The sequence below is a fragment of the Lethenteron reissneri genome, chromosome 58 (genome assembly GCF_015708825.2).
Source record: "Lethenteron reissneri isolate LAM-NWPU_2019-01 chromosome 58, ASM1570882v1, whole genome shotgun sequence".
Lineage (NCBI taxonomy): Eukaryota > Metazoa > Chordata > Hyperoartia > Petromyzontiformes > Petromyzontidae > Lethenteron > Lethenteron reissneri.
In genome coordinates, this window is record NC_083836.1 from 7,997,936 (window position 1) to 8,022,291 (window position 24,356).

The window sequence follows — 24,356 nt, forward strand, 5'->3', positions numbered from 1 at the left end:
AATAGCGACGATGGTGATGATGGTGACGACGACGGTGATGATGATGATGATCATGATGACGAAAATGTTGATGATGATGGTGATGATGGCGATCATAATAACGACGATGGTGATGATGGTGACGATGACGGTGATGATGGTGACGATGACGGTGATGATGATGATCATGATGACGAAAATGTTGATGATGATGGTGATGATGGCGATCATGATAACGACGATGGTGATGATGATGACGATGACGGTGATGATGATGATCATGATGACGAAAATGTTAATGATGATGATGGCGATCATGATAACGACGATGGTGACGATGACGGTGATGGTGATCATGATGACGAAAATGTTAATGATGATGGTGATGATGGCGATCATGATAACGACGATGGTGACGATGCGACTCGCTCCCTGTGTCGTCTCCTGCGCGGCAGGATCCAGCGTGCGTGGCGCGCCCTCGTGAGCCGGCGTGACGCGGCGCTGGACTCTCCCTCGCCCTGCTCCTCCTCCTCCTCGTCCTCCTCCTCGCACAAGCTGCTGCTGCTCAGCTCCTCCATCAGCATGAGCACCGTGTCAGGCGGCACCACCCCCGTGAGTCCACCCCACACCCACCCACCTGCTCTCTCTCAATGCCTCGTTCGGTGCAGGCAGCGATTGTTCGGAGCGACAGCGCCACGCAGCGTGGCTGCTGCCGCTGCCGCTGCTGCTGCTGCTATCCAGCTCGTCTGTGGTTCCTCCTCCTGGTGCCTCTGAGTCATCTTCTCTCTCTTTCTCTGAGTCGTCCTCTCTCTCTGAGTCGTCCTCTCTCTCTCTGAGTCGTCCTCCCTCTGAGTCGTCCTCTCTCTTTCTCTATCTCTGAGTCGTCCTCTCTCTCTGAGTCGTCCTCTCTCTCTGAGTCGTCCTCTCTCTCTCTCTGAGTCGTCCTCTCTCTCTCTTTGAGTCGTCCTCTCTCTCTCTGAGTCGTCCTCTCTCTCTCTGAGTCGTCCTCTCTCTCTCTGAGTCGTCCTCTCTCTCCCTCTGAGTCGTCCTCTCTCTTTCTCTATCTTTGAGTCGTCCTCTCTCTCTGAGTCGTCCTCTCTCTCTGAGTCGTCCTCTCTCTCTCTGAGTCGTCCTCTCTCTTTGAGTCGTCCTCTCTCTCTCTGAGTCATCCTCTCTCTCTCTGAGTCGTCCTCTCTCTCTCTCTGAGTCGTCCTTCTCTCTCTCTCTCTGAGTCGTCCTCCCTCTCTCCCCGCGAGCGAGCGAACACTCCGATGCGACGGTGCGTTACAAGTGGACACTATTTTCATCATTATATTTTCCCACTGGCGAGTCCGAGCCGTGCCAGGCCGCGATGGCACGGTGCCCGTACGCGCGGCTCCTCTCGTCCACGCGCGCGACTTTAGGACACAACTGGGAGTTCATTTGTGCGCCGCGGTGATGAGATGTTAACTCCTCGCCTGGTACGCAGGAGGTCATGGATTCAATCCCGACCCCGACGCCTGCTGTGTTTTTGGGGGTTTGCGTCTCTCTCTCTCTCCCCGTGGTCGCGTGAACTACTCTCCGAGTCCTCCGGTTTTACCCTCCACATTTAGAATCAACATCGCGTGTTTAGAATATTTTGCTGCTTTACGTTTCCACGTGATGGTCAGTCACTTCGTGGGGCTGTCATTTGTGGTCAGGTCGCTTCTTAAAAATGTATAGCTCAGTGGGCCTTTCCTGGTAAAAATAAAAAAATTTTAATTTTCGATTTAAAGCTTTCGTGACTGCAGGGATTCATCTTCTTGGTTCTTTCGGTAAAGTCACGTAGAAGGGAAGTAATAAAATAATAAAAATAAATATAAAACAATAAATATAAAACATATTTTATTGTTTTATTTTTATTATTTTATTACTTCCCTTCTACGTGACTTTACCAAAAGAACCAAGAAGATTTTTTTTTAAGTTTAGAATTTAAACAGTTAAGAATTTGCACTCTGCCAGGCTTCGTGAAACCCTGTTGTTCTGGTACCAGAACATAAACAACTTAAAATCTACAACGTTACCCGAGTTCTCCCTTGTGGCCGATTCTGGAACGCATCGTGCCCGTGACCATACCGATGCCGAGCGAGTTTGGTGTCGGTGGCATCTGAATCCACACACGCCCTCAAAATCAGCGAACGCCTCTCTTCTTAGTTTGACTCCAGCACTCGTTGTCCCATCATCAAACTCACTGAGCAGGTGAGTTTTCTGGGCTAGAGGTCACTTGCTATCTGGGTGCGTTGTTTTGTTGTTGTTGTTGTTGCTGAAGTTCCACGTGGACCTGCGACTGTGGTGCTGGTAAACCCAAGGAGATGTGAGGGGCCTTGTCTGTTGAGTGCTCGACACGAAACAAGTGAAGCTCCCTCCCCAACCCCGAGGTCTCTGCTTCCGTCATTTGATTTGAACCTCCACGGGGTGGCGCTGAGAGCTTGGCAGGCGGGTGCTGCCATTGTCGATGTACTTATTCAAGCCGGTACACACCACACACACACCACACACACCACACACACACACACATCATACACACACCATACACACACCACAACACACACACTCCATACACACTACACACACACACACACCACACACACACCACACACACACCATACACACCGTACACACACCACACACACACCACACACACACACCATACACACACTACACACCACACACACACACCATATACACACCACACACCACACACACACACCACACACACCACACACACCACACACACACACACACCACACACACACCACACACACCACACACACACCACACACACACCACACACACACCACACACACCACACACACACCACACACACACCACACACACCACACACACACCACACACACACCACACACCACACACACCACACACACCACACACACACCACACACACACCACACACACCACACACACACCACACACACACACACACACACCACACACACACCACACACACACCACACACACACCACACACACACCACACACACACCACACACACACCACACACACACCACACACACACCACACACACACCACACACACCACACACACACCACACACACACCACACACACACCACACACACCACACACACACCACACACACACCACACACACCACACACACACCACACACACCACACACACACCACACACACACCACACACACCACACACACACCACACACACACACACCACACACACACCACACACACACCACACACACACACACACCACACACACACCACACACACACCACACACACACCACACACACACACACACACACCACACACACACCACACACACACCACACACACACCACACACACACCACACACACACCACACACACCACACACACACCACACACACCACACACACACACCACACACACACCATACACACACCACACACACACCACACACACACCACACACACACCACACACACACACCACACACACACACGACCTCGTGGGTGTCGGCGTGAGGGTCGCGTCGAAACCCCTCCCCCTCCACCCGCCCTGCGGGGACAGCCAATGAGTCGCACTCGCCGAGTCTGCGCCTATTCACCTGCACAGGGGAGGCGACTGCGCGTGGCTACACGAGTCTGCGTCTTCATTCAGACTCGTTCATTTGACCTCGTTAATTCAGACTCGTTAATTTGGCCTCGTTAATTTCACCTCGTTAATTTCGCCTCGTTGATTCAGACTCGTTAATTTCACCTCGTTAATTTCGACTCGTTAATTTCACCTCGTTAATTTCACCTCGTTAATTTCACCTCTTTAATTCAGACTCGTTAATTTCACCTCGTTAATTTCACCTCGTTAATTTCACCTCCTTAATTTCACCTCTTTAATTCAGACTCGTTAATTTCACCTCGTTAATTTCACCTTGTTAATTTCACCTCGATAATTCAGACTCGTTCCTTTCACCTCGTCGTGGTCACACCGCCGTCGATCTCTTCTGGGTGAGCGGCGGCGGCCGTGGCCGTGTCGCTCCGTGCGTGTCACTCACCTCGCTAATTCACAGGTAGTCAACATCTCGCCACCGTGGCGGATATTTGGTGGTAGAATGTTCGCCAGAACACGCTTGATGATTTTCGCCCACTCGTAGCCTAATGGTTACCTAAAATAAAAAAATTAAATAAAAAACCCCACTTTATTTACAAATATTTGGTAATCTAATGTCTTCTTGATTCTTTCGGTAAAGTCACGTAGAATGGAAATAATAAAATAATACAAATAAAACATAATAAAATAATTCTCACGACGTTTCGGCCACAACGCAAGCAGCCGTCCTCAGGTGAAGAATAGGTCTGTCGATAAGACAAAGTCTGAATGACACGTCCTGGGCTTGGAGCGTCTATTTAGGCTGGGAGGGAGGAGGAAGAGCGCCTTGACAAAATAATTTTGCATATCAAGAGGAATTTTAGCATATTTATGTAATATTACACTATGTATTATTCTACCCACCCGACCGCACACCACACTGCTGCATATTCACCATCTGCATATTCACCATACAACTACGAATTTGAGCATATTTATGGGAAATGCAGATATGCGACTAGTACATAGTGTAATATTACAATGTATAAGGGTGGTGTATAGTAATCACAAGTAGTACTTTACCAAAAGAACCAAGAAGATGAATCCCTGCAGTCACGAAAGCTTTAAATCGAAATTTAATCTAATGTCGTTTGCAAAAATCAATACTTGGCTGCTCAGCGTGGTCTCGCTGCGCCGCATCGCGGCCGTCACGCGTTACTGCAAGTAGCTTGCGGGCCCGTGATGCAATGCGCGATTGATCTACTTGTTCGGCCCGTTGCAAGCTTGTGGTTTGTGAAAGTTGGACAATCGTGAAGAACGAGGGGATACGGGATAAACGCCTTTGAAATGAAAGGACTCGGGCGGATATTGCTACGAATGAATGGGCTCTGGAGAAAGCTGGCGTTGAAAGATAACTGTTCAGAGGTGATAACGTTAAGAGAGCCTCGCCTCCTGTGGTCGTGCCATGATGGAAAAAATGAAACTTGTTTGGAAAAGCAGATAACACTGGTAAACAAAACAAAACACTTTTTTTTCTGGCCTGGACTTTTGCAGCTGTTTAAGACTAATTTCAGGGTGCCGATTCCAAATCTGATCTCAGATTTGCTCTATCACATTTCATTTTTATGCTATCGGCATACTCCATTTTCATTGATTTTACCCGAAATTAACTCTGTCACTTATAATTGCAAGTTGTTGCGAGTCAGTGACTGCTTTAGTGTTAAAATATGGTGCTGTATTTTTAGGATAGTGTGTTTATAATATCATTTTATGTAGAGATCCACATTTATTTAATATTTTTTCAGCAGTTTTTTATTGAAAATGCAATATTTGATATCTCAAAAACCTGATGTGATAGTCAAAAACTGATGCCAGATTTGGAATCAGCACCCCAAAATTACATTAAAACCGTTGGAATACCTTACGCCAAAAAAAGTGTGTTGACCAGTGTTATGCAGGGCACAATACCCGGTTCACGTGCACGAGGAAGACCAAGGATGGCACGGATGAATAGCATCAAAGCACGGACGGGGCTCACGCTGGAACAGACAATGAGGATAGCAGAAGACAGAAGTCAGTGGCGAAATGTTGTCTATGGTGGGGCCAACCCTCGGATCGAGGATGGCTGTAGACAAAACAATACAGTACAACTAAATGATTTTTATTTAACCAGCTGTGTAGCTGTTTTTCAGAAGCGACCTGGCCACAAACGATAGCCCAGCGAAGCGGCTTACCACGTGGAAATGCATAGCAGCCCTAAAATACTCTGAACGTGTTCTGTTGATTCCAAATGTGGAGGGGGAAAATCAAGAGGACCTGGAGAAAAATACACGCGACCACGGGGAGATAAAGATACAGACTCCAAATACACAGCAGGCGTCAGGGTCGGGTACGAACCCACGACCTCCTGCATACCAGGCGAGGTAGTCCACATCTCGCCACCGTGCCGAATAACGTCAGGGCGTGCTGGGAAGACGGCCGTTAAGGCCCTGGCGGAGTGACGACCCATCGATAAATATCTACAACATCCATTCCTTCACTCGCGTGCATGCAGGCATCGAGGGGGACCCGACGCATCGTGATGGCACTCGGCACACCACGTCCAGTATACCTCGAGCCTATGACATGTGACGAGTGACGGGCCACCTCCACGTCCGTCTTTGTCCGATGGTTAGCCATAAGCCGCTGCCCGCTGGATGACCGGAGTTCGCGTGATAGTTTGAAACTCTTCTTGGTTCTTTCGGTAAAGTCACGTAGAAGGGAAGTAATAAAACAATAAAAATAAAACATAATAAAAATAATTCTTACGACGTTTCGGCCACAACGCAAGCAGCCATCCTCAGGTGAAGACCAGGTCTGTCGGCCTTCAGACGCTGTCTCCCCGAGAGACCTGGTCTTCACCTGAGGACGGCTGCTTGCGTTGTGGCCGAAACGTCGTGAGAATTATTTTATTATGTTTTATTTTTATTATTTCCCTTCTACGTGACTTTACCGAAAGAACCAAGAAGATGAATCCCTGCAGTCACGAAAGCTTTAAATCGAAATTTAATTATTTTATTATGTTTTATTTTTATTATTTTATTACTTCCTTTCTACGTGACTTTACCGAAAGAACCAAGAAGATGAATCCCTGCAGTCACGAAAGCTTTAAATCGAAGTTTGAAACTCCTTCACGAGGTCAACGTTGGACAGTTTTGGGGGGGGGGGGCAAATAAATATCTTGCATCAGAGCCCCCCCCCCCACCCCCCAGAATGATGTGCAACCCAGGGCCCACGAATTGTTTTCTGACAGCCACCACTTTCTGCGTCCTCGCCTCCACTTCCAGTCCATGTGCTCTGTCTCTGCCACTGGCGAGACATTCTATTTGCAGGCTATGCTGGGAGGAAGACCGATGTTCACGGTGGCGAGATGTTAACTACCTCGCCTCCTGTACAGGAGGTCGTGGAGTTCGATCCCGACCCTGACGCCTGCTGTATATTTGGAGTTTGCGATGTCTCTCCCCGTGGTCGTGAGGATTTTTTCTACCGGGTCCTCTTGGTTCTTCCCTCTGCATTGAGAATCAACATCACGCGTTTAGAGTATTCGGCTGCAATACATTTCCACTTGATAAGCCACACGGCCTATCATTTGTGGCCAGGTCGCTTATATATATAAAAGCTATACATCTCAGTGGGCCTTGCCTGGTAAAATAAAATAAAAACATTCTAGTTTTCAGGCAGCTACGGTGGATGGGTCATCCGCTCTGGATGGCGAAATACTCCTCCCCAGGAGACATTCGAATGAAGTCCGCCAGGGCAACAGACCCAGAGGCCGCTCGTGACCGTGCCGGACAGGCCGCGGTGGGGGCGCCTTGCCGAGCAGAGAGCGGCGATCCGGGAGGCCACAGCTGATGGCGCTGGCCGAGGACAGGGCAGGGTAGATGGCCCCGATTCAGTTCGGAAAAGCGGGCCCGATATTGATTGATTGATTAATATAATTCTAGATTTGAAGCTTTCGTGACTGCAAGGATTCATACTCTTAGGTAAAAAATGAAATTAATATTATTAATTTTATTTTCATTTTTTACCTACGTGACTTTACCGAAAGAACTAAGTTTGATTAATATAGTTTTCATAAAAGGCCTCCAGGTGGCGCCACGCTGCCTCTTGAGCCGAACCAAAGCCACTCTCCTTCCTGTGGAATGTGAACAACAGAGACGGGGGCGGGGGGCAGAAAAAAACACATTCAAACTGGATTACGTCGAGTCTGCTGCTATTTTTCGCGCATGACGGCAGCATCAGCGGTGTGGTTCAGGAGCTAAATGCCAATGTCGAGGCCCGCTCGCCGCGACGAGAGGGCTTCGTGAGAGACAGAGATAATGTGTGTGTGGTTTTGCTCTGGCTCCTCCTCGGCTGAAGGCGCGCAGACTACCCTGGGTTGCTGTTTGGCCCACAGTCGGGTGAATTCATTCGATGGCATTCGGATTTGCTCAGCGTGTCAGCGGTGCAAGCAAGGGAGGCAGCGCTCGGTTACGCGAACGAACATAATGCATTGTAGGGCGACTCGTCATTAACTTCCCATTTGTGAAGGAAATCGCCGCACGTGCTGAGCGTTGTTCGACCCGCGATTACGCGCAGGCCACGTACGTACGGGTACGTTGAACTTCTTCCGTACCGTACTTGCCCATCCGTGCTAACTGGAGGTGCGGCGGAGAAGCAGAACACCGCTAAGCACAGAAAGCAGTTCTGAAGGAATGCGTTTTTCAATCGGGATGATTTAAAGGTGCACATCTCCAGCGGCTTCCGAGGCCGCGCCTTCTATCCAGAGCCACTGCCTCGCAGTGGCTCCCCTCCACAAGTATAATCAACAGAACACGTTCAGAGTATTTGGTCGCTTTGCATTTCCACGTGATACGCCGCTTCGTTGGGCTATCGTCTGTGACCAGGTCGCTTCTGAAAAATAGCTACGTAGCTCAAAGGGCCTTAGCTGGTTAAATTAACAAAAAATAGTTGAGTCATCCTGTATTGTCTCGTCTACAGCCATCCTCGATCCGAGGGTTGGCCCCACGATGGACGATGCGTTTACAATCGGGATGATTTAAAGACGCGCGCGTCTCCAGCGGCTCCCTAATGAGGACGCGCCTTCTATCCAGAGCCACTGCCTCGCAGGGGAGACGGAGGCCGAGATCAAGAACCCGCAAGATGCGGGGGCGTCGGTGTGTGCGGGCAGATTGACGACGGCTGAACGCGGGAGCCATTCGCATCCTTCCGGGTGCACCGTTGAGCTTCTTTTGCACCGTACGTAGCCAAACCGCGCCCGATTCTTTCTGGCGTTTGAAAAGCAGTGGACCGAGTGTGTGCGGTGGGGATTTTTAGTCTTGATTTGAAGCTTTCGTGGCTGCGGGAATCCATATTCGCTGCTTCTTTCGGTAAAGTCACGTAGGTAGAAAAAAATAATTTAAAGAAAAGACGCAATACAAGCGTCCGTCATCGGGTGATGACGCTTGTGTAGCGACCGAAACGTCGTGTTCTTTTATTATAATTGACTTTACCGAAAGAGCCAGGGAGTATGGAGTCCTGCAGTCACAAAAGCTTCAAATCAAGATTGCATTGTCGATCATTTCTCCCAAATAGAAGTTCGTCGTCCCGTGGGGTTTTTCGATTCAAGGGGCCGGGGTCAGGATATTTACCTTTAAAGAATCAAAAAAAGGTGACCAAAAATAAAATCCTATCACCGTTGAGCCCAAGGCGAGATATTATCCTCGTAAAAGTATTCACGCGTTGGGGAGTTAGATTTCAATTTAACAAAAATGTACAAAAAGTAAGGATAGCTTTCCCCAATTTAAACGATAACGCTTCTTTTGAGTGACCCCCCCACACACACGAGCGTAGCAGAGGCAGCAGAAGACGGGGGATGTGAAGCAATAACATCGTTCCATTTGTTTATTGAACTTTAGAACACCGCATTATCTCACTCGCGAAATGCCAACTTCAATTACGAATTGAAGTCGCTCGTTTCAAATGCGACCTATGTATGTCTGTTGAACTTCTTTCGCGCCGTACGCGGCCAAACGTGCTCGTCGAAGGTGCGTGATGGTCACGCCGTTTAACTCGTACCGACACGAGTAACATCCAACACGTGGTTTTACCACCTTGCCGACACTTTGCACTCCTACCGCGTGTTGTTGTGTTTGTTGTTGGAAATTTCTGTCGCGCCCCTACTCGACATCTGTGACAAAAGGAGCTTCATAGTTCGTCGGATTGCTCCAGTGTCAATAAAACACATTCCTGCGCAGGGAGCTGGTAGGAACGTTGGGTTGCTCGGTCAATGGCCAGGGTCAACGGCGGCGTGGTGTATTCCGCAAATATTGCCGACTGTGAGGGCGGGCACAAGCCGGCGTGAGTAGTTTAAACGTTGAGTTTTATAAGGGCACCACGGGGTAACCAGCCCCTCCCCACCCAGCCCCACCCCTCCCTCCCACCCCCCACCCAACCCCACCCTCCCCACCCAGCCCCTCCCCACCTAGCCGCACTCCTCCCACCCCCCCACCCAGCCCCACCCAGCCCCTCCCCACCCAGCCCCTCCCCACCCTCCCCACCCAGCCCCTCCCCACCCTCCCCACCCAGCCCATCCCCACCCTCCCCTCTCCATCCAGCCCCACCCCTCCCATTTTTGGATGCACGACGGACGGACGGACACAATAATCCCCTGTGGGCTGGTGTAACCAGGAGGTTCCTACCAGTATAATCTGACTCTGACCATCAGGCAGAGTTGCCAGAACTCTGCGAATCTCCTCGAGCCTTGCGCCTTCAAATGAGTTGGTGGGATGCGTTCGACAGACCCCCACGGGCGGTGACGTCACCCACGCGGCGATCCGACCCACACATCCATTGGGAGTGGTAATATTGGTCGCTACATACGCGTTAAATGCAATGACATATCCGTGTCGTGGCAGAGCGTTAAATGGGGTGGCTCGGATGGGTCTGCGTCACACCTCTCTCCACGCTCCCTTTGAGGAGCAATCTGATTCGGTCCATTGAGGAGTCGAGGCTTTAAGCGAGGGAGCTCTCTCTCTGGATCTTCACACCGCTCGCTCGATCGCACCAAATGTGTGCGTGTGTGTGTCTGTGTGTGTCTGTGTGTGTGTCTGTGTGTGTCTGTGTGTGTGTCTGTGTGTGTCTGTGTGTGTGTGTGTCTGTGTGTGTGTCTGTGTGTGTGTGTCTGTGTGTGTGTGTCTGTGTGTGTCTGGGGAGCGGTAGCGCGCTGCGCTATGAACCTGGCGACCCGGGTTCGATTCCCGCTCACGGCCAACACCCAGTGACGATTATCTAAATCGATCCTGGGGCCTCCCCCTAGGTCGACTCAGCCTCAAATGAGCACCTGGTGCGGTGTGTAAACATCGCCACTGGGGAGACAAAGGCGGCCGGGCGTCGTGTTGGCACCTGGTGCGGTGTGTGGTGCTGGCCACCCACCCCCTCGTGTGCCGTACCGTGCCGGTCCTCATAGGTTTGCGCTAACTGCGCTTGCCCCTACAGTCTGTTCAGGCTACACGGGTGATCTTTGTCATGTATGTACGTACGCTGAACTTCTTTCGCACCGTGCGTAGCCAACCGCGCTTACTGGAGGTGCGGAGTAACGGACAACAAACTAAACAACAAAAAGCTGTTCTAAATAAATTCGTTTTCTATCTAGATGGCGATTTAAAAGTGCACAGCACCAGCGGCGTCCTTATATCAGAAGGGAAGAGCGTTCCAGACGGGCCGCCTTTGTTCGATGGCCCAGCAGCCAGAAGCCGCCGCTGCCTCGAGGATGGCCGGAGGTCTCAAGCGACGCTTCGTGGGGGGAAACATTTGGTGGCAGTGGTGGCACTCACAGAGGGGACCCACGTGGTGGGTGAAGGAGGTGAATTAAAATCGGGCACCGTGCATGGAAAAACATGGAAACCGGTTTCCAACGCCGTGCATCCGGTGGATTAGTAAGCGTGGTTGGCACGACCACGGCGAGAAGACGCGAACTCCAAATATACAACACGTATCGGAGTCGGGATCGAACCCACAACCTCCTCCATACCAGGCGAGGTAGTTAACGCACGGCGGGCTGGGAAGTCGGCAGTTAAGGCATTCATGCGGAGTGACGGCCCGTCAATTAATATCTACAACATTAAGTCTTACAAATGCACAGACAAAGATCTCCCGTACAGCCTTAACAGACTGTTGGGGCAAGTGCTGTTAGCGAGCAGCTTTGAAGGCCGGCACTGCACACGAGGGGTGGGTGGCCAGCACGACGCCCGTAGCTTGACACCTGGGCGGTCCCTCCATTCCCCTGGGCCCCGGTGCAGTTGCACCGCCTGCACACTCGATAGCTACGGCCACTGCTTACTGCGTGATCTGTTTCAGAGGTGAGTCTAGCAACTTCCCAAGTGGGGGGGGGGGGCACTAGTGAATCGTCAGCCTTTAAAAATAGGGCCCTCTAAAGAGAGTATATATGTATATAGGGCACTATATAGATTATATATATGGCCCTGTATAGAGTATATATAAATAGGGGACTCTATAGAGGATATTTTATGGCCCTAAACAGAGTCTATATATGTCCCTTTATAAAATATATATAGGAGCTTATATTGAGCATAAATGTATAGGGCCCTATATGGAATCTATATAAATAGGGCCCTCTATAGATTATATATACGGCCCTATATCGAGTATATAGGGCCCTATATAGAATCTATATAGGGCCCTATATAGAGTATATATCGAGTTTATTTAGGGTCCTTTATAAAGCATATATATATAGCGTGGGTGGTCTCTTCCATCTCCCCTCCCCTGGGTCCGCGGTTGGGGTGACGCTCGATGGGTGAAAAACAAACGACCCTCCACCACGCTGCGTTCGGCTTGGTGCCACCGTGTGCCAGCCACGTGATCGCCGTGCCAGCCACGTGATCGCCGTGTGCCAGCCACGTGATCGCCGTGCCAGCCACGTGATCGCCGTGTGCCAGCCACGTGATCGCCGTGCCAGCCACGTGATCGCCGTGTGCCAGCCACGTGATCGCCGTGCCAACGCTTGAGCCGCAGGCAACTGGATCAGCCACTTCCGTGCCCTCGTCTCGGAGGCCGCTCTCCTTCCATCTCACAGTCACATGCTAATCTCTCACATTAACATCATGCTAATCTCTCGCATTAACATCACTAGCCTCGGCCACTTCTTTATGACCCTTGGGCTACACCCATTTCAAACCTTTTTTTAAACAGTCTACATCAGCAGCAGACCATGCTTTCCCACCTGATGACGGACGCTTGTGTTGCGCCCGAAACGTCGTGATTTATTTTATTTTATACCTACGTGACTTTACCGAAAGAACCAAAGAGTAGTATGGATCAGCCTTGCCGCCGGCGCCGCGAGTGGACGCTTGATTCGCTTTGCACCTCGCGCTCCGCGTTAAGGCGGCCACGTTTAGTTATCGCAAACAAATGCCCGGTATAAAGCTTTCGTGACTGCAGGGATTCATCTTCTTGGTTCTTTCGGTAAAGTCACGTAGAAGGCAAATAATAAAATAATAAAAATAAACCAATAAAATAATTCTCACGACGTTTCGGCCACAACGCAAGCAGCCGTCTTCAGGTGCCTTCTCGACAGACCTGTTCTCCACCTGAAGACGGCTGCTTGCGTTGTGGCCGAAACGTCGTGAGAATTATTTTATTATGTTTTATTTTATTATTTGCCTTCTACGTCACTTTACTGAAAGAACCAAGAATATAAATGCCCGGTAGTGCGGTCGTAAATCCGCCAGCGTTGCCACCTGTCCCGTGTTGTTGTTGTTGTCCGCCCAAGGGGTCGTCCTCTCTTTAGAGGCGGCTGCGGTCTGTCGGCCTTCACCCGGCGCTTTTAAGGTCCACTGCTTTTGTCGGTTGCCTAATAATTTTAACGCACCATTCCAGACATGCATTTACATGTAAAACTATTTTTTTTTATCTTACCGGATAATGCCCAAGAAGCTATGCTTCGCTTTTTTTCCCAGAAACGATCTGGCTATCAGAAATGATAGCTCAACGAAGTGGCTTAGCATCACGTGGACATTTACAGCAGCCAAATGCTCCAAACGCGTGATGTCGATTCTAAATGTAGAGAGAAAAACACCGGAGAACAATAAACGCGACCACGGGGAGAGAGACGAACTCCAAATAAGCCACAGGCCTCAGAGTCGGAATTGACCCCACGACCTCCTGTATACCAGGCGAGGTAGTTCACATCTCGCCACCGCGGTGCTCTGCAGTGCTCCCCTCTTCCCATGAAGTGTCCCAGTTTATTATTTGTACCGCGGACGTGGCAATCCTAGGAGCCATACGCCGTACCATTCTCTACGATCCGCCGTGCCTCTCTCTTCCCCACCCACCCACCCTGTCTCTGCTTTTCTCTCAGATTCTCAGAAAAAAGCCGTCTTCTGCTTGACTTGTCTGCGATGCATAATTGAAAAGCACTAAGGAAAAGTCTACTTAAATATACATGCGTGTTAAAGCTTAATGCTTGGGGGGGGGGGGGGTAGAAAAAATAAGGCGCACATACAACAAAATTTGTGCCATTCATTAAAAAAAGCGCCACAATTAATCTGCCGAAGGATCATCGCTTTGATTGGCCGAGAGGAGCTCTGGTCAGGGAATTTCTCCCGGCTGTGCGAAGGTTTCTGCAATTCGCCTCGATGCCTCTGTACACCCGGCGGTCGAATGAATGGGTTGGACACGGCTTGCCAATCGGCGGGTCTCGTGTGCGTTGGGGTAAGGATGTGGATACCTCGTGCCTTTACCGAGACGGGCGTGGAAGAGTAGGCCAAATAGCAAACTATACGGGTTGTCCAGAGTTCCAGCGGGAAGGGGGGATCGTGAGCGAGCAGTTTCAGGGCTTGCGCCTTTGACCTTTTACCAAGAAGCCTGGTTATGAAACGAAAGCTGTGCATGAGAGATGTCAGTCCGACGCTCGATTGGCAATGGAAGGAAGAAAGAAAGACAAAAAAAACAATCACGGACAAAACATAAATGCCACGAGTGCGTGTCCGGGCAATATCGGGACACAAATGCATCGACGAATTGGAAGACTGCGGCCTTCCACTTCCACGGTAGGACGCGCATCATGCGAATCTCTCGCACGATGTCTCGTTTTAGTCTTGCCTTTCATCCGACCTTGCTCGAAAAACAACCATCGTCATTACCATCATCATCACCATCATCATCACAATCATCATCCTCATCATCACAATCATCATCATCCTCATCATCATCACCATCATCATCACAATCATCACCATCATCATTATCACCATCATCATCATCACCATCATCATCCTCATCATCATCACCATCATCCTCATCATCATCCTCATCACCATCACCATCATCATCCTCATCATCACCATCATCATCCTCAACATCATCCTCATCATCATCACCATCATCATCACCATCATCATCCTCATCATCATCACCATCATCATCAGCATCACCATCATCATCTTCAACATCATCATCATCATCCTCATCATCACCATCATCATCCTCAACATCATTCTTAACATCCTCATCATCATCCTCATGATCATCCTCATCATCATCACAATCATCCTCAACATCAACCTCATCATGATCCTCATCATCACCATCATCATCTTCTTGGTTCTTTCGGTAAAGTCACGTAGAAGGGAAGTAATACAATAATACAAATAAAACATAATAAAACAATTCTCACGACGTTTCGGCCACAACGCAAGCAGCCGTCCTCAGGTGAAAACCAGGTCTGTCGGGGAGGCAGCGTCTGAATGAAACAGCACACGAGCTTGGAGCATATATATAAGCTGGGTTGGGAGGGGGGGAAAGGGCGCTTCGACAAAATAATTTGCATATCAAGAGGAATTTAGCATATTTATGGGAAATACAGGAATGTGATTAGTACTACATATGCCCGTGCATTATGCAGGATTAGCAGCATCAAAGGGAGGGGATATGGGAAATGCAGGTATGTGAATAGTACTAATTATGCCCGTGCATTCTGCAGGATTAGCAGCATCAAAGGGAGGGGTAGCATTAATAAAGGGAAGGAATGTTAATAGTATGTAGCTGCAGTAACTAAAACCAACACGTAAACAACTAAAGTATAAACTACATAGTATCATCAGTATACTAACTATACTCTACAATAAGCTGAGTTACTAACAGTAAGTAATACATTACAATTCTACGTCGTAAAAATTATATAATATGCTTCCATCTAAACTTTATTCTCTTACATTACACGAGTCTACACCGTACTATATACTGCCATAGACAAACCCAACATTAAATTATATACTGTATTGCTATTTACCTTATACATTGTAATATAACACTATGTATTATTCTACCCACCCTAATGTGTATCACACTGCTATATATTCACTATACAATTACGATACTATATATTACTTTGAACATTGTATTAAGAATATAAATGTTATACTATTTGTTATTATACACTGTACCATTGACCGTCGTGTCAATGGGTGAGTAGTGGGAGGAAACTTGCAGCGGAGCAAAGAATCCATTCCCTGCGGAGAATACAATGCCAGTGAGTGGAACGCGGTCTGAAAGTCACCGTAAACGTGAACACAATCAGTTAAGATCCGAAATGGTTTATTACGTCCTTCCAGTGATTGCTAAGCCAGAATCCATCTTCTCGGTTGAAATTGTCTCTGTGTTTGTATATGTGGATCACCTCATGAACGAATCTCTCATGGTAGCCAGATGTCTTGCAGAGAACCTCTGTCTTGGAGAAGTCAATGTCATGTGAGCCCACTGAATTATAACAGTGATCTGCCACGGCTGAGGTGTTTGTCCTACCGTGTTTCAAGTCTGCTTTATGTTCACGGATGCGGTCTGAGACATGTCGTTTGGTTTCTCCAATGTAACTGCTACCACAGAGGAAACTTAGTTTGTAGACGCCAGGGTACTGTATGTCTGGAACCACATCTTTTACAGGCAGGACCAGATCACGGATTTTATGTACTGTGTTGAATCGGACCTGGATCTTGTGTTTAATCAGGATTTTGGAGATCTTTTTTGTGACCCCAGCAATGTAGGGTAAGGTGATGGTCTTGAAATGCTCCTCAACAGGATCCTTCTTGATGGTTGGAGTGATGGCCTTGCGGATTGTGTAGTCGGAGTAACCATTAGCTTTAAGAGCTTGGCGTACGTGTTTGAGTTCACTGGCAATGTGTTCCTGGTCGGAAATGCATTGGCTCTATGGTATAGAGTCTTGATGAGGGAATTCTTCTGGGATGGATGGTGGTGGGAATCCGGTTTCAGATAAGCATCCGTATGGGTGGCTTTCCTGTAGACAGAGTAGCTCATTGAACCATCAGGTCTCCTTTTAATTAGGACATCCAAAAAGGGTAGCTTGCCATCTTTTTCGACTTCCATGGTGAATCTGATGGCTGGATGTATGGAATTGATGTGGTCGAGAAATTGGTCTAGAGCAGGCCAGCCATGTGGCCAGCTGACAAAAGTGTCATCTACGTACCTCTTCCACAAGGTCGGGCGTAGAGTGGCAGTCTGGATGGCGTCAGTCTCAAATTTCTCCATGAAGACGTTGGCTACAACCGGAGATAGGGGGGAGCCCATTGGGGTGCCCTCAGTTTGCCTGCAGAAAGTTCCATTCCAGGTGAAGTATGTATTGGTTAAGCAGTGTCTCACCAGGGGGGGGGTACCCCAGCATTCAGTCCTTGATGAACCAAGTCTTCAATGATTGCGATGGTGTCAGGTACAGGAACCTTGGTGAACAAGGAAACCACATCAAAACTGACAAGCAGGTCGTCTGGGGACAGGGCAATCCCCTTGATTGTCGATACCAGGTCAGTAGAGTTTAGTACCGCAGAGGTGGTTTTTCCAGTGAAAGGCCGTAGGATTTCATCATCCTCAACATCATTCTCAACATCATCCTCATCATCATCCTCATGATCATCCTCATGATCATCCTCATCATCCTCATCATCATCCTCATCATCATCCCCGTCCTCACGGGACCAACGACAGCGCGGCTATCAAAGCGACCGCTCTGCTCCACGCGAGGCGAGGGAAGAGGTGGGGAGGGGTGGGGCGGAGGAGGGAAGGGGAGGGGTGGGGATTGGTGGGGCGGGGAAGGGGGGAGGGGTGGGGAGGGGTGGAGAGGGGTGGGTAGGGGAGGGGTGGGGAGGGGTGGGGAGGGGTGGGGAGGGGAGGGGAGGGGTGGGTGGGGAGGGGTGTGGAGGGGAGGGGTGGGGAGGGGTGGGGAGGGGAGGGGTGGGGAGGGGTGGGGAGGGGTGGGGAGGGGTGGAGTGGGCGCCACCGCAGGGCGCGCCTCTTCTGCCCACGCGAGGGGTGACGCAGCCTCAGTGACGTCATGCTGCAATTAGCCCCTCCCCCCCCCTCTCCTCCCCCCTGCTTGGCAATGTGAGACTGCCGGGAGAGCGCCCCCTCTCCCACCCCCCCCCGTGCCCCACCCACCCACCCACCCTCACACCCTCGCCGTGCCCTACCCACCCACCAACCCACCCCCCCACCCCCAGTGCCCTACCCACCCACCCACCAACCTACCCCCCCACCCCCCGTGCCCTACCCACCCACCCACCAACCCACCCCCCCACCCCCCGTGCCCTACCCACCCACCAACCCACCCCCCCACCCCCAGTGCCCTACCCACCCACCCACCAACCCACCCCCCCCACCCCCCGTGCCCTACCCACCCACCAACCCACCCACCAACTCACCCCCCTACCCCCCGTGCCCTACCCTCCCACCAACGCACCCACCAACCCGCCACCCCCCACTCGCACCCGCCCCCCTCTCCGAGCTGCTGAGTGAAGCCCACGGGCGCTGGGCGAGGATCTCGGCTCGCGCTCCTCCCGATTCGTCTCATTTGCTATTTGTTCTTCTTTTAATAATTAAAAAAACCACAACAACAACAACAAAGACGGTCTCGCCGAGTTGCCCCGAGGTTATTATCTCCCCGCTGCTGCTCAGCTCATTCGCCACACAAATGTGTGTAACGCTGTACTTGTTACCCGGCTTGTACAGCTGTTATGTATCTGTGTGTGTGTGTGTGTGCCGTTACGTTTAGCGTGTGAATTCATTCAGTAGGCGAACTTTAGATGGCATTTGTGCACGTGTCAAGCAAGTTGTTAGCTCCCTCGCCTGGTAAAACAGCAGGTCGTGAGTTCGATCAAGACCCTGGCGCCTGCTGCAAATTTGGAGTTTGCGGTGTCTCCCTCCCTGTGGTCGCGTGGATTTTTCTCCGGGTCCTCCGGTTTTCTTCCTCCACGTTTAGAATCAACATCACGCGTTGAGACCATTTGGCTGCTGTACATTGCCACGTGGCGATAAGCCACATCTGTGAGCTATCATTTGTGATAGCCAGCTACGTAGCAAGATAAAAAATAGTTAATTAATAGTGTTATACATGATCGTATCCGTGAAGGAGATGGAGTGATGAGGGGCAAGGTGCATCGTCACAGGATCACGATGGGCGGCTTGTGGAAGCCTCCATCCAGCAGTTGATCAAGCATGGCTGATCGGCATGTATCTGCGTGTATATGTCAGTTGACTCATGGCACCTGGGTCTGTCCCCGTGACCTCCTGCCAGCGAGCGTTCGACACTTCGCGTGGCCTTCAAGTGCACCTAGCCTGGCACAAGCGCCGTGGTGACGTCGCCGCCACTTAGTGGCGGATGGCGGCGGCTGCAGATGTTGTTGTCGATGAGCTTGATGATGACTCTCCCCCACGTGTTTTTGTGGGCGGTTGTGGCGCGCGTGTTGTTCAGCGTCCCATGTTTCCGACCTCTCGCTCAGGGCAATTCAGTTCCCGAAGAAGCCCCCCCCCCCCCCCAGCACGTGGCGCGAAACGTCGGACATGGTGGCCGAACGGCCACCCCGAGATCCGCACGGCGCTTCCTCGACACCCCCCACCCCCCACACCGCGCGTCGCAGAGGGACCTTGATCGTGACCTTCACAATCGGAACAGCTTCTGCACATCGGGGGGCAATTCTGTTGTATTTTGGGTATTTTTTAGTACACCTCGCCAAACAGCTCTGCAACATATCTCATTAAATCACACCCACGCACGCGCGCTCTCCCGCTCGCTCGCTCGCTCCCGCAAACTACCCGCAAGCGAATGGCATTGCTCGTATTGACTCCTGCCAAGAGAGTGGGAGAGAGTGAGCGAGAGAGAGAGAGGGGAGCGTGCAACGAGCAGTGTGCAAATTAACTCGCGTTAGAATTTCTCTTGCTGCTTTGTAATAATCTCTCCTGAGGTCAGGGACACGCGTGCAGTAAATATCGCAACAAGTGGAACGAGAGCGCGCTGCTGCGATGGGCTCACCATAGCGACGCGGACTGGTTGGCATGGGCCCTGCTTGCAGGGAATCGAATGGGCCCCACTTCCCCTTTGCATAATTCCTCGCACTCTTCGCAGCCAAGGGCCTGGGTTCCTCCGGCCCATGGGCCCCGGTGTAGTTACACCTCCCGCACACCCAGTGGCTCTAACGCTTCCACTTCCTCAAAAATGATGAGGGTTTAACAAGGCTGGAGTGGCCAAATCCTATACACTAAACTTGTATTTTTATTTTACCAGGTAATGCCCGCTGAGCTATATGGCTCTTTTTCAGAAGCGACCTGGCCACGAATGATAGCTCAACGAATTGGCGTATCACGTGCAAATGTATAGCAGTCAAAAACTCCAAACGCATGTGGAAAAATCCACGTGACCACGGGGAGAGAGAGAGAGAGAGACACCGCAAACCCCAAACGCACAGCAGGCGTCAGGGTCGGGATCAAACCCACGGCCTCCTGCGTACCAGGCGAGGTAGTCAACATCGCGCCACCGTCCAACCATCGCCCATCGCCACCTCTCATCGCACGACTGTCAGGGCACAGGCCACTGATGTCGGACGACGCACGTGGGTCGTGAGCTTCACGCGTCGAGAATGTTTATTTTGGCTCCGGCCGAATGGACGATCCGGTGGGGGGGGGGGGTAGGGGCGTGATGGGCTATTGTACTCCCCCCCCCCTCTAACCCTCCCCCGTCCACCTCCCTCCACCTTTAGACCCCAAGAGTCTGTATTTGAATTACATTAACCGCAGAAAATCCAATGACCTTCAAATTAGGAATATTTATCTTAAAATTTCACTGAGCGACTAATTTTCCAAGGCCTGAGATATATAGATACAGTGAGGGAAAAAAGTATTTGATCCCCTGCTGATTTTGTACGTTTGCCCACTGACAAAGAAATGACCAGTCTATAATTTTAATGGTAGGTTTATTTGAACAGTGAGAGACAGAATAACAACAACACAATCCAGAAAAACGCATGTCAAAAATGTTATAAATTGATTTGTATTTTAATGAGGAGTTATTTGCCAACGCCACGCACGCGGATTGTCTCTCTCCAGTGACGGCCTCGTCGCTTGCCTGCCACGTGGCGGTGGCCTGAAATCTCAGTGCTCAAGTGCCAAACGCGACGAGTCACGTGGGCCATGCCCGAGGCCCTGCGCGCTGAGCGCGTGGAGCGAGGCTGTTCATTCGCATCGTCGTCGTCGTCGTCATCGTCGTCATCATCATCATCGTCGCTGTCGTCATCGTCGTCGTCGTCATCATCGTCGTCGTCGTCATCGTCGTCTTCGTCGTCGTCGTCATCATCGTCGTCGTCATCGTCGTCGACGTCATCGTCGTCATCATCATCGTCGTCGTCGTCATCATCGTCGTCATCATCATCATCATCATCATCGTCGTCGTCGTCATCATCGTCATCATCATCGGGATGTATACGTGCGCACGCCGCCCCTATCGTCGATCCGCCCGTGCTGGATGAGGCCCCCATCACGGGGCGGCGTGATTACGTGGCCACATTTCAACCACGGCGGTCCGGTGCGGGGCCTGTTGAAGCAGGGGAGTCGTATACATTGGAGCATAGAAGTACAGTACAACGGTGGTATTCTTTTTTTTTTGCTGCACCACTGTCCTCTGCCGAGCTCGATGACGCGTCGGTCTTGTCATCGAGCGGTGAATGCACCACGTGTTCGTGAACAGTTCGCAGAAGCAAACACCACAGAGCTGCATCTGAGATTGTATTCCCAGAGCTGAAATTTCAGCGAATTTAAATGAAAATCCACGATTGCCGTAAGTTTTTGTACAGGGGCGGTTTCTTCATTAGGGAGATTGGGCGACGCACCACCAATGTCATTCAACCACAGAGTTTCGCGAGCCGTTACTGTGCCTCTGGATATAGTCCAATCAGCGTCATGTCACGTTCTCTGGAGTACCGCCTCTTTTTGGGCGATTTCACTCCGGCTGAGAATCGCCCCGAGTGGCCCCATAGACTTACATTCAAAGATGTTTCTTTTTCGAACGGCGGGCGCTCCAATGCATTCTCTATGGCTTCCGGGAGGGCTCGCACTAACGTGCTTACGTCATCATACGTAAGCACGTTTCAGTCAACAATTTTATTTGTCGCCACCTAGTGGAATCTTTAATAAAAGAAACTGAGTGGATTGTAATAATAGTGAGTATAGAAACAAACAAGGAGATGTATTGTAAGAGTCACTTTATTTTTCATTAATATTAAAGAAGTGAAGTTGCCTTTACATGCTTAAGCTGTTAATTTATCCATTGCATGGGTGGACCTTATCCTTATCAATCATCCAGACATTTGCCCCCCCTGAGAGATTTTGCAGGAACCGCCACTGTTTTTGTATGCAGTTGTTTGTCAGGTTTAGACCATCTCATGAGCTCGGCTTAATCACGACAATCTCGGAGCCTGCACGTCTCCACGTGAGTCGATGCATCTCAACGTGAGTCAGTGAGCCTGTGTTTGAATGTACGGGTTTCCCTGTGAGTCTCTGGCTCTCTGAGTTAGTCTGTGGGGGTGTGGGGGGGGATCTCTATGAACGGGATACACTTGAACGGATGAATACCCGGATTCGAACCCAGGCCCTCAACGATGCCGGCTCAGCACTTTTAGCCACCGTCTCAGGTTGGCAGAAATTATGAATCTCCCCAGCGGAACGGCTGATGACTTTCCTATACAAACAATCGCGTAAATCAAGCCCAAGGGCGGCTGGTTTGCCCGCATCTGATATAAGTTATGGTGGCATCCATTACCGTGCCTGAAATAAATAAATATAAAACTCAATCAGGCCACAACACCATCAGTCTTTGAACAATTAAAGACGGGCGAAAGAGAGAGAGAATAAGTAAAATAATTACCTTTCAACGTGGGCAGGTTGATTAAGCTGCGTATGATTTGTTGATGAAGAATCTGACCGCCTGCTGCCAGTGAGGTAACGGATAGCGCTGTGCATTTGCAATCCAGAGGATCTCTGACCGTTCAGCCACCCAGCCGACTCTTGCTTTATATTTATTATTTAAGTAAACTGCTAACTAAACAATTTTATTTATTTTACCAGGCCCCCCTGAGCTATGTAGATCTTTTTTTTAGAAGCGACCTGGCAATCACAAATGACAGGTCAAGTTCGTGGCAGCTTTGCACGTGGAAATCTATAACAGCGGCCAAATGCTCTGAACGCGTGGATGATGTTGATTCTAAATGTGCGGAGGGGAAAAAAACCCGGAGGACCCGGAGAAAAATCCACGCGACCACGGAGAGTGAGAGACACGCAAACTACAAAAACAGCAGGCGTCAGGGTCGGGGTTGAACCCACGGCCTCCTGTATACGAGGCGAGGTAGTTAACATCTCCTAGCCACCACACAATGCACCGTGACAGCACGCAGTGATTCCCGCATCGGGGGTTAAATTGGGCCCGCGAATTGCTTCCGACGTAGTCCGCTACGAATTGTGCATCCTGTGAAGCACCTTGGCAACATGAGCTGCGGCTGACTTCACGAACCAGCTGCGCGTCTGGGCGCATTGGCCTCACAGAGATGCGGGGGTTGTCGGTGATTGACGGCTCCGTTTCATTATCCCCATTTCTGTACGTTGAACTTGAGCTGATTTCGTATAACGTGGCCAACCGCTCCCCCTTGTCCCGTGTTCCGGCATTTAAAAACACAGAAGCACGCGTCTCGCTTTGTGGACACTCGGGCGTACTTAAGAGCGAGAACGAATGCTTTGGGACGTAAATTAAGGATTTTTTATTTTTTTGCGCGGAAATATTTCGTTATCGTTATGATCGTCACTATTAAACAGCTTCGCAGACGTGTCGAACCCGACTGTGTGTGTGTGTGTGTGAAGCATCGCGTGATAATGGATCTACAATGCCGAGTAATTTCATTTTAATTGAATAAGCCTCGTCGTGCAGACGTTATCTGCGCTTTGCTCACGTAGTTTGGATAATGTCGTGGACGCGCAGATGGGGAGAGGGGATCCTTCCCCCCCTCGCCCCCCACTTAATTTCCATTTTAAACGGAAGAATATTTTAGCTGCGGGCGTCTGTGCAGAGTTTTCGGCGGCTGGGAAATTTGTGAACGTGAAAATCGGCGAGCAGGTCTCTCTAGCCGCAGGTAGCGTCGGCGCCTCTTTGCGATGGTTTTTAGTGGACAAGGCCGTGAAGCAATGCTTAGCACGCTGGCTTTGCAAATCCAGGGGGCGGGGGGAGCGGGGATCACCGGTTCGATTCTATCCCCCGGCGCGGCAGTTAAAACAATGGTCAAAGTTTCTTAAATTCACCCCCCCCCCCCCCCCCCCCAAAGCGCGGGGCCCGGGGAAATCGCCCCGATTCGCCGTAATCCTAGGCAGGTCTCGTGCGATCGGGGTAAAGTGTGGGCTACTCCTACCTTTCTTCCAAGACGTCTAGCCAGTGTGGAAGAG

General features: G+C 50.4%; 1 protein-coding gene across 1 annotated transcript in view; it reads left to right on the forward strand.

Annotated features, from left to right (window-relative positions):
• The window catches only part of LOC133357617 (schwannomin-interacting protein 1-like), a 275,402-nt gene that overhangs the window by 135,101 nt on the left and 115,945 nt on the right, over positions 1-24,356 (forward strand). The window contains 1 exon segment of the mRNA XM_061575655.1: positions 435-591. Coding sequence (XP_061431639.1) covers positions 435-591 — 157 coding nt within the window.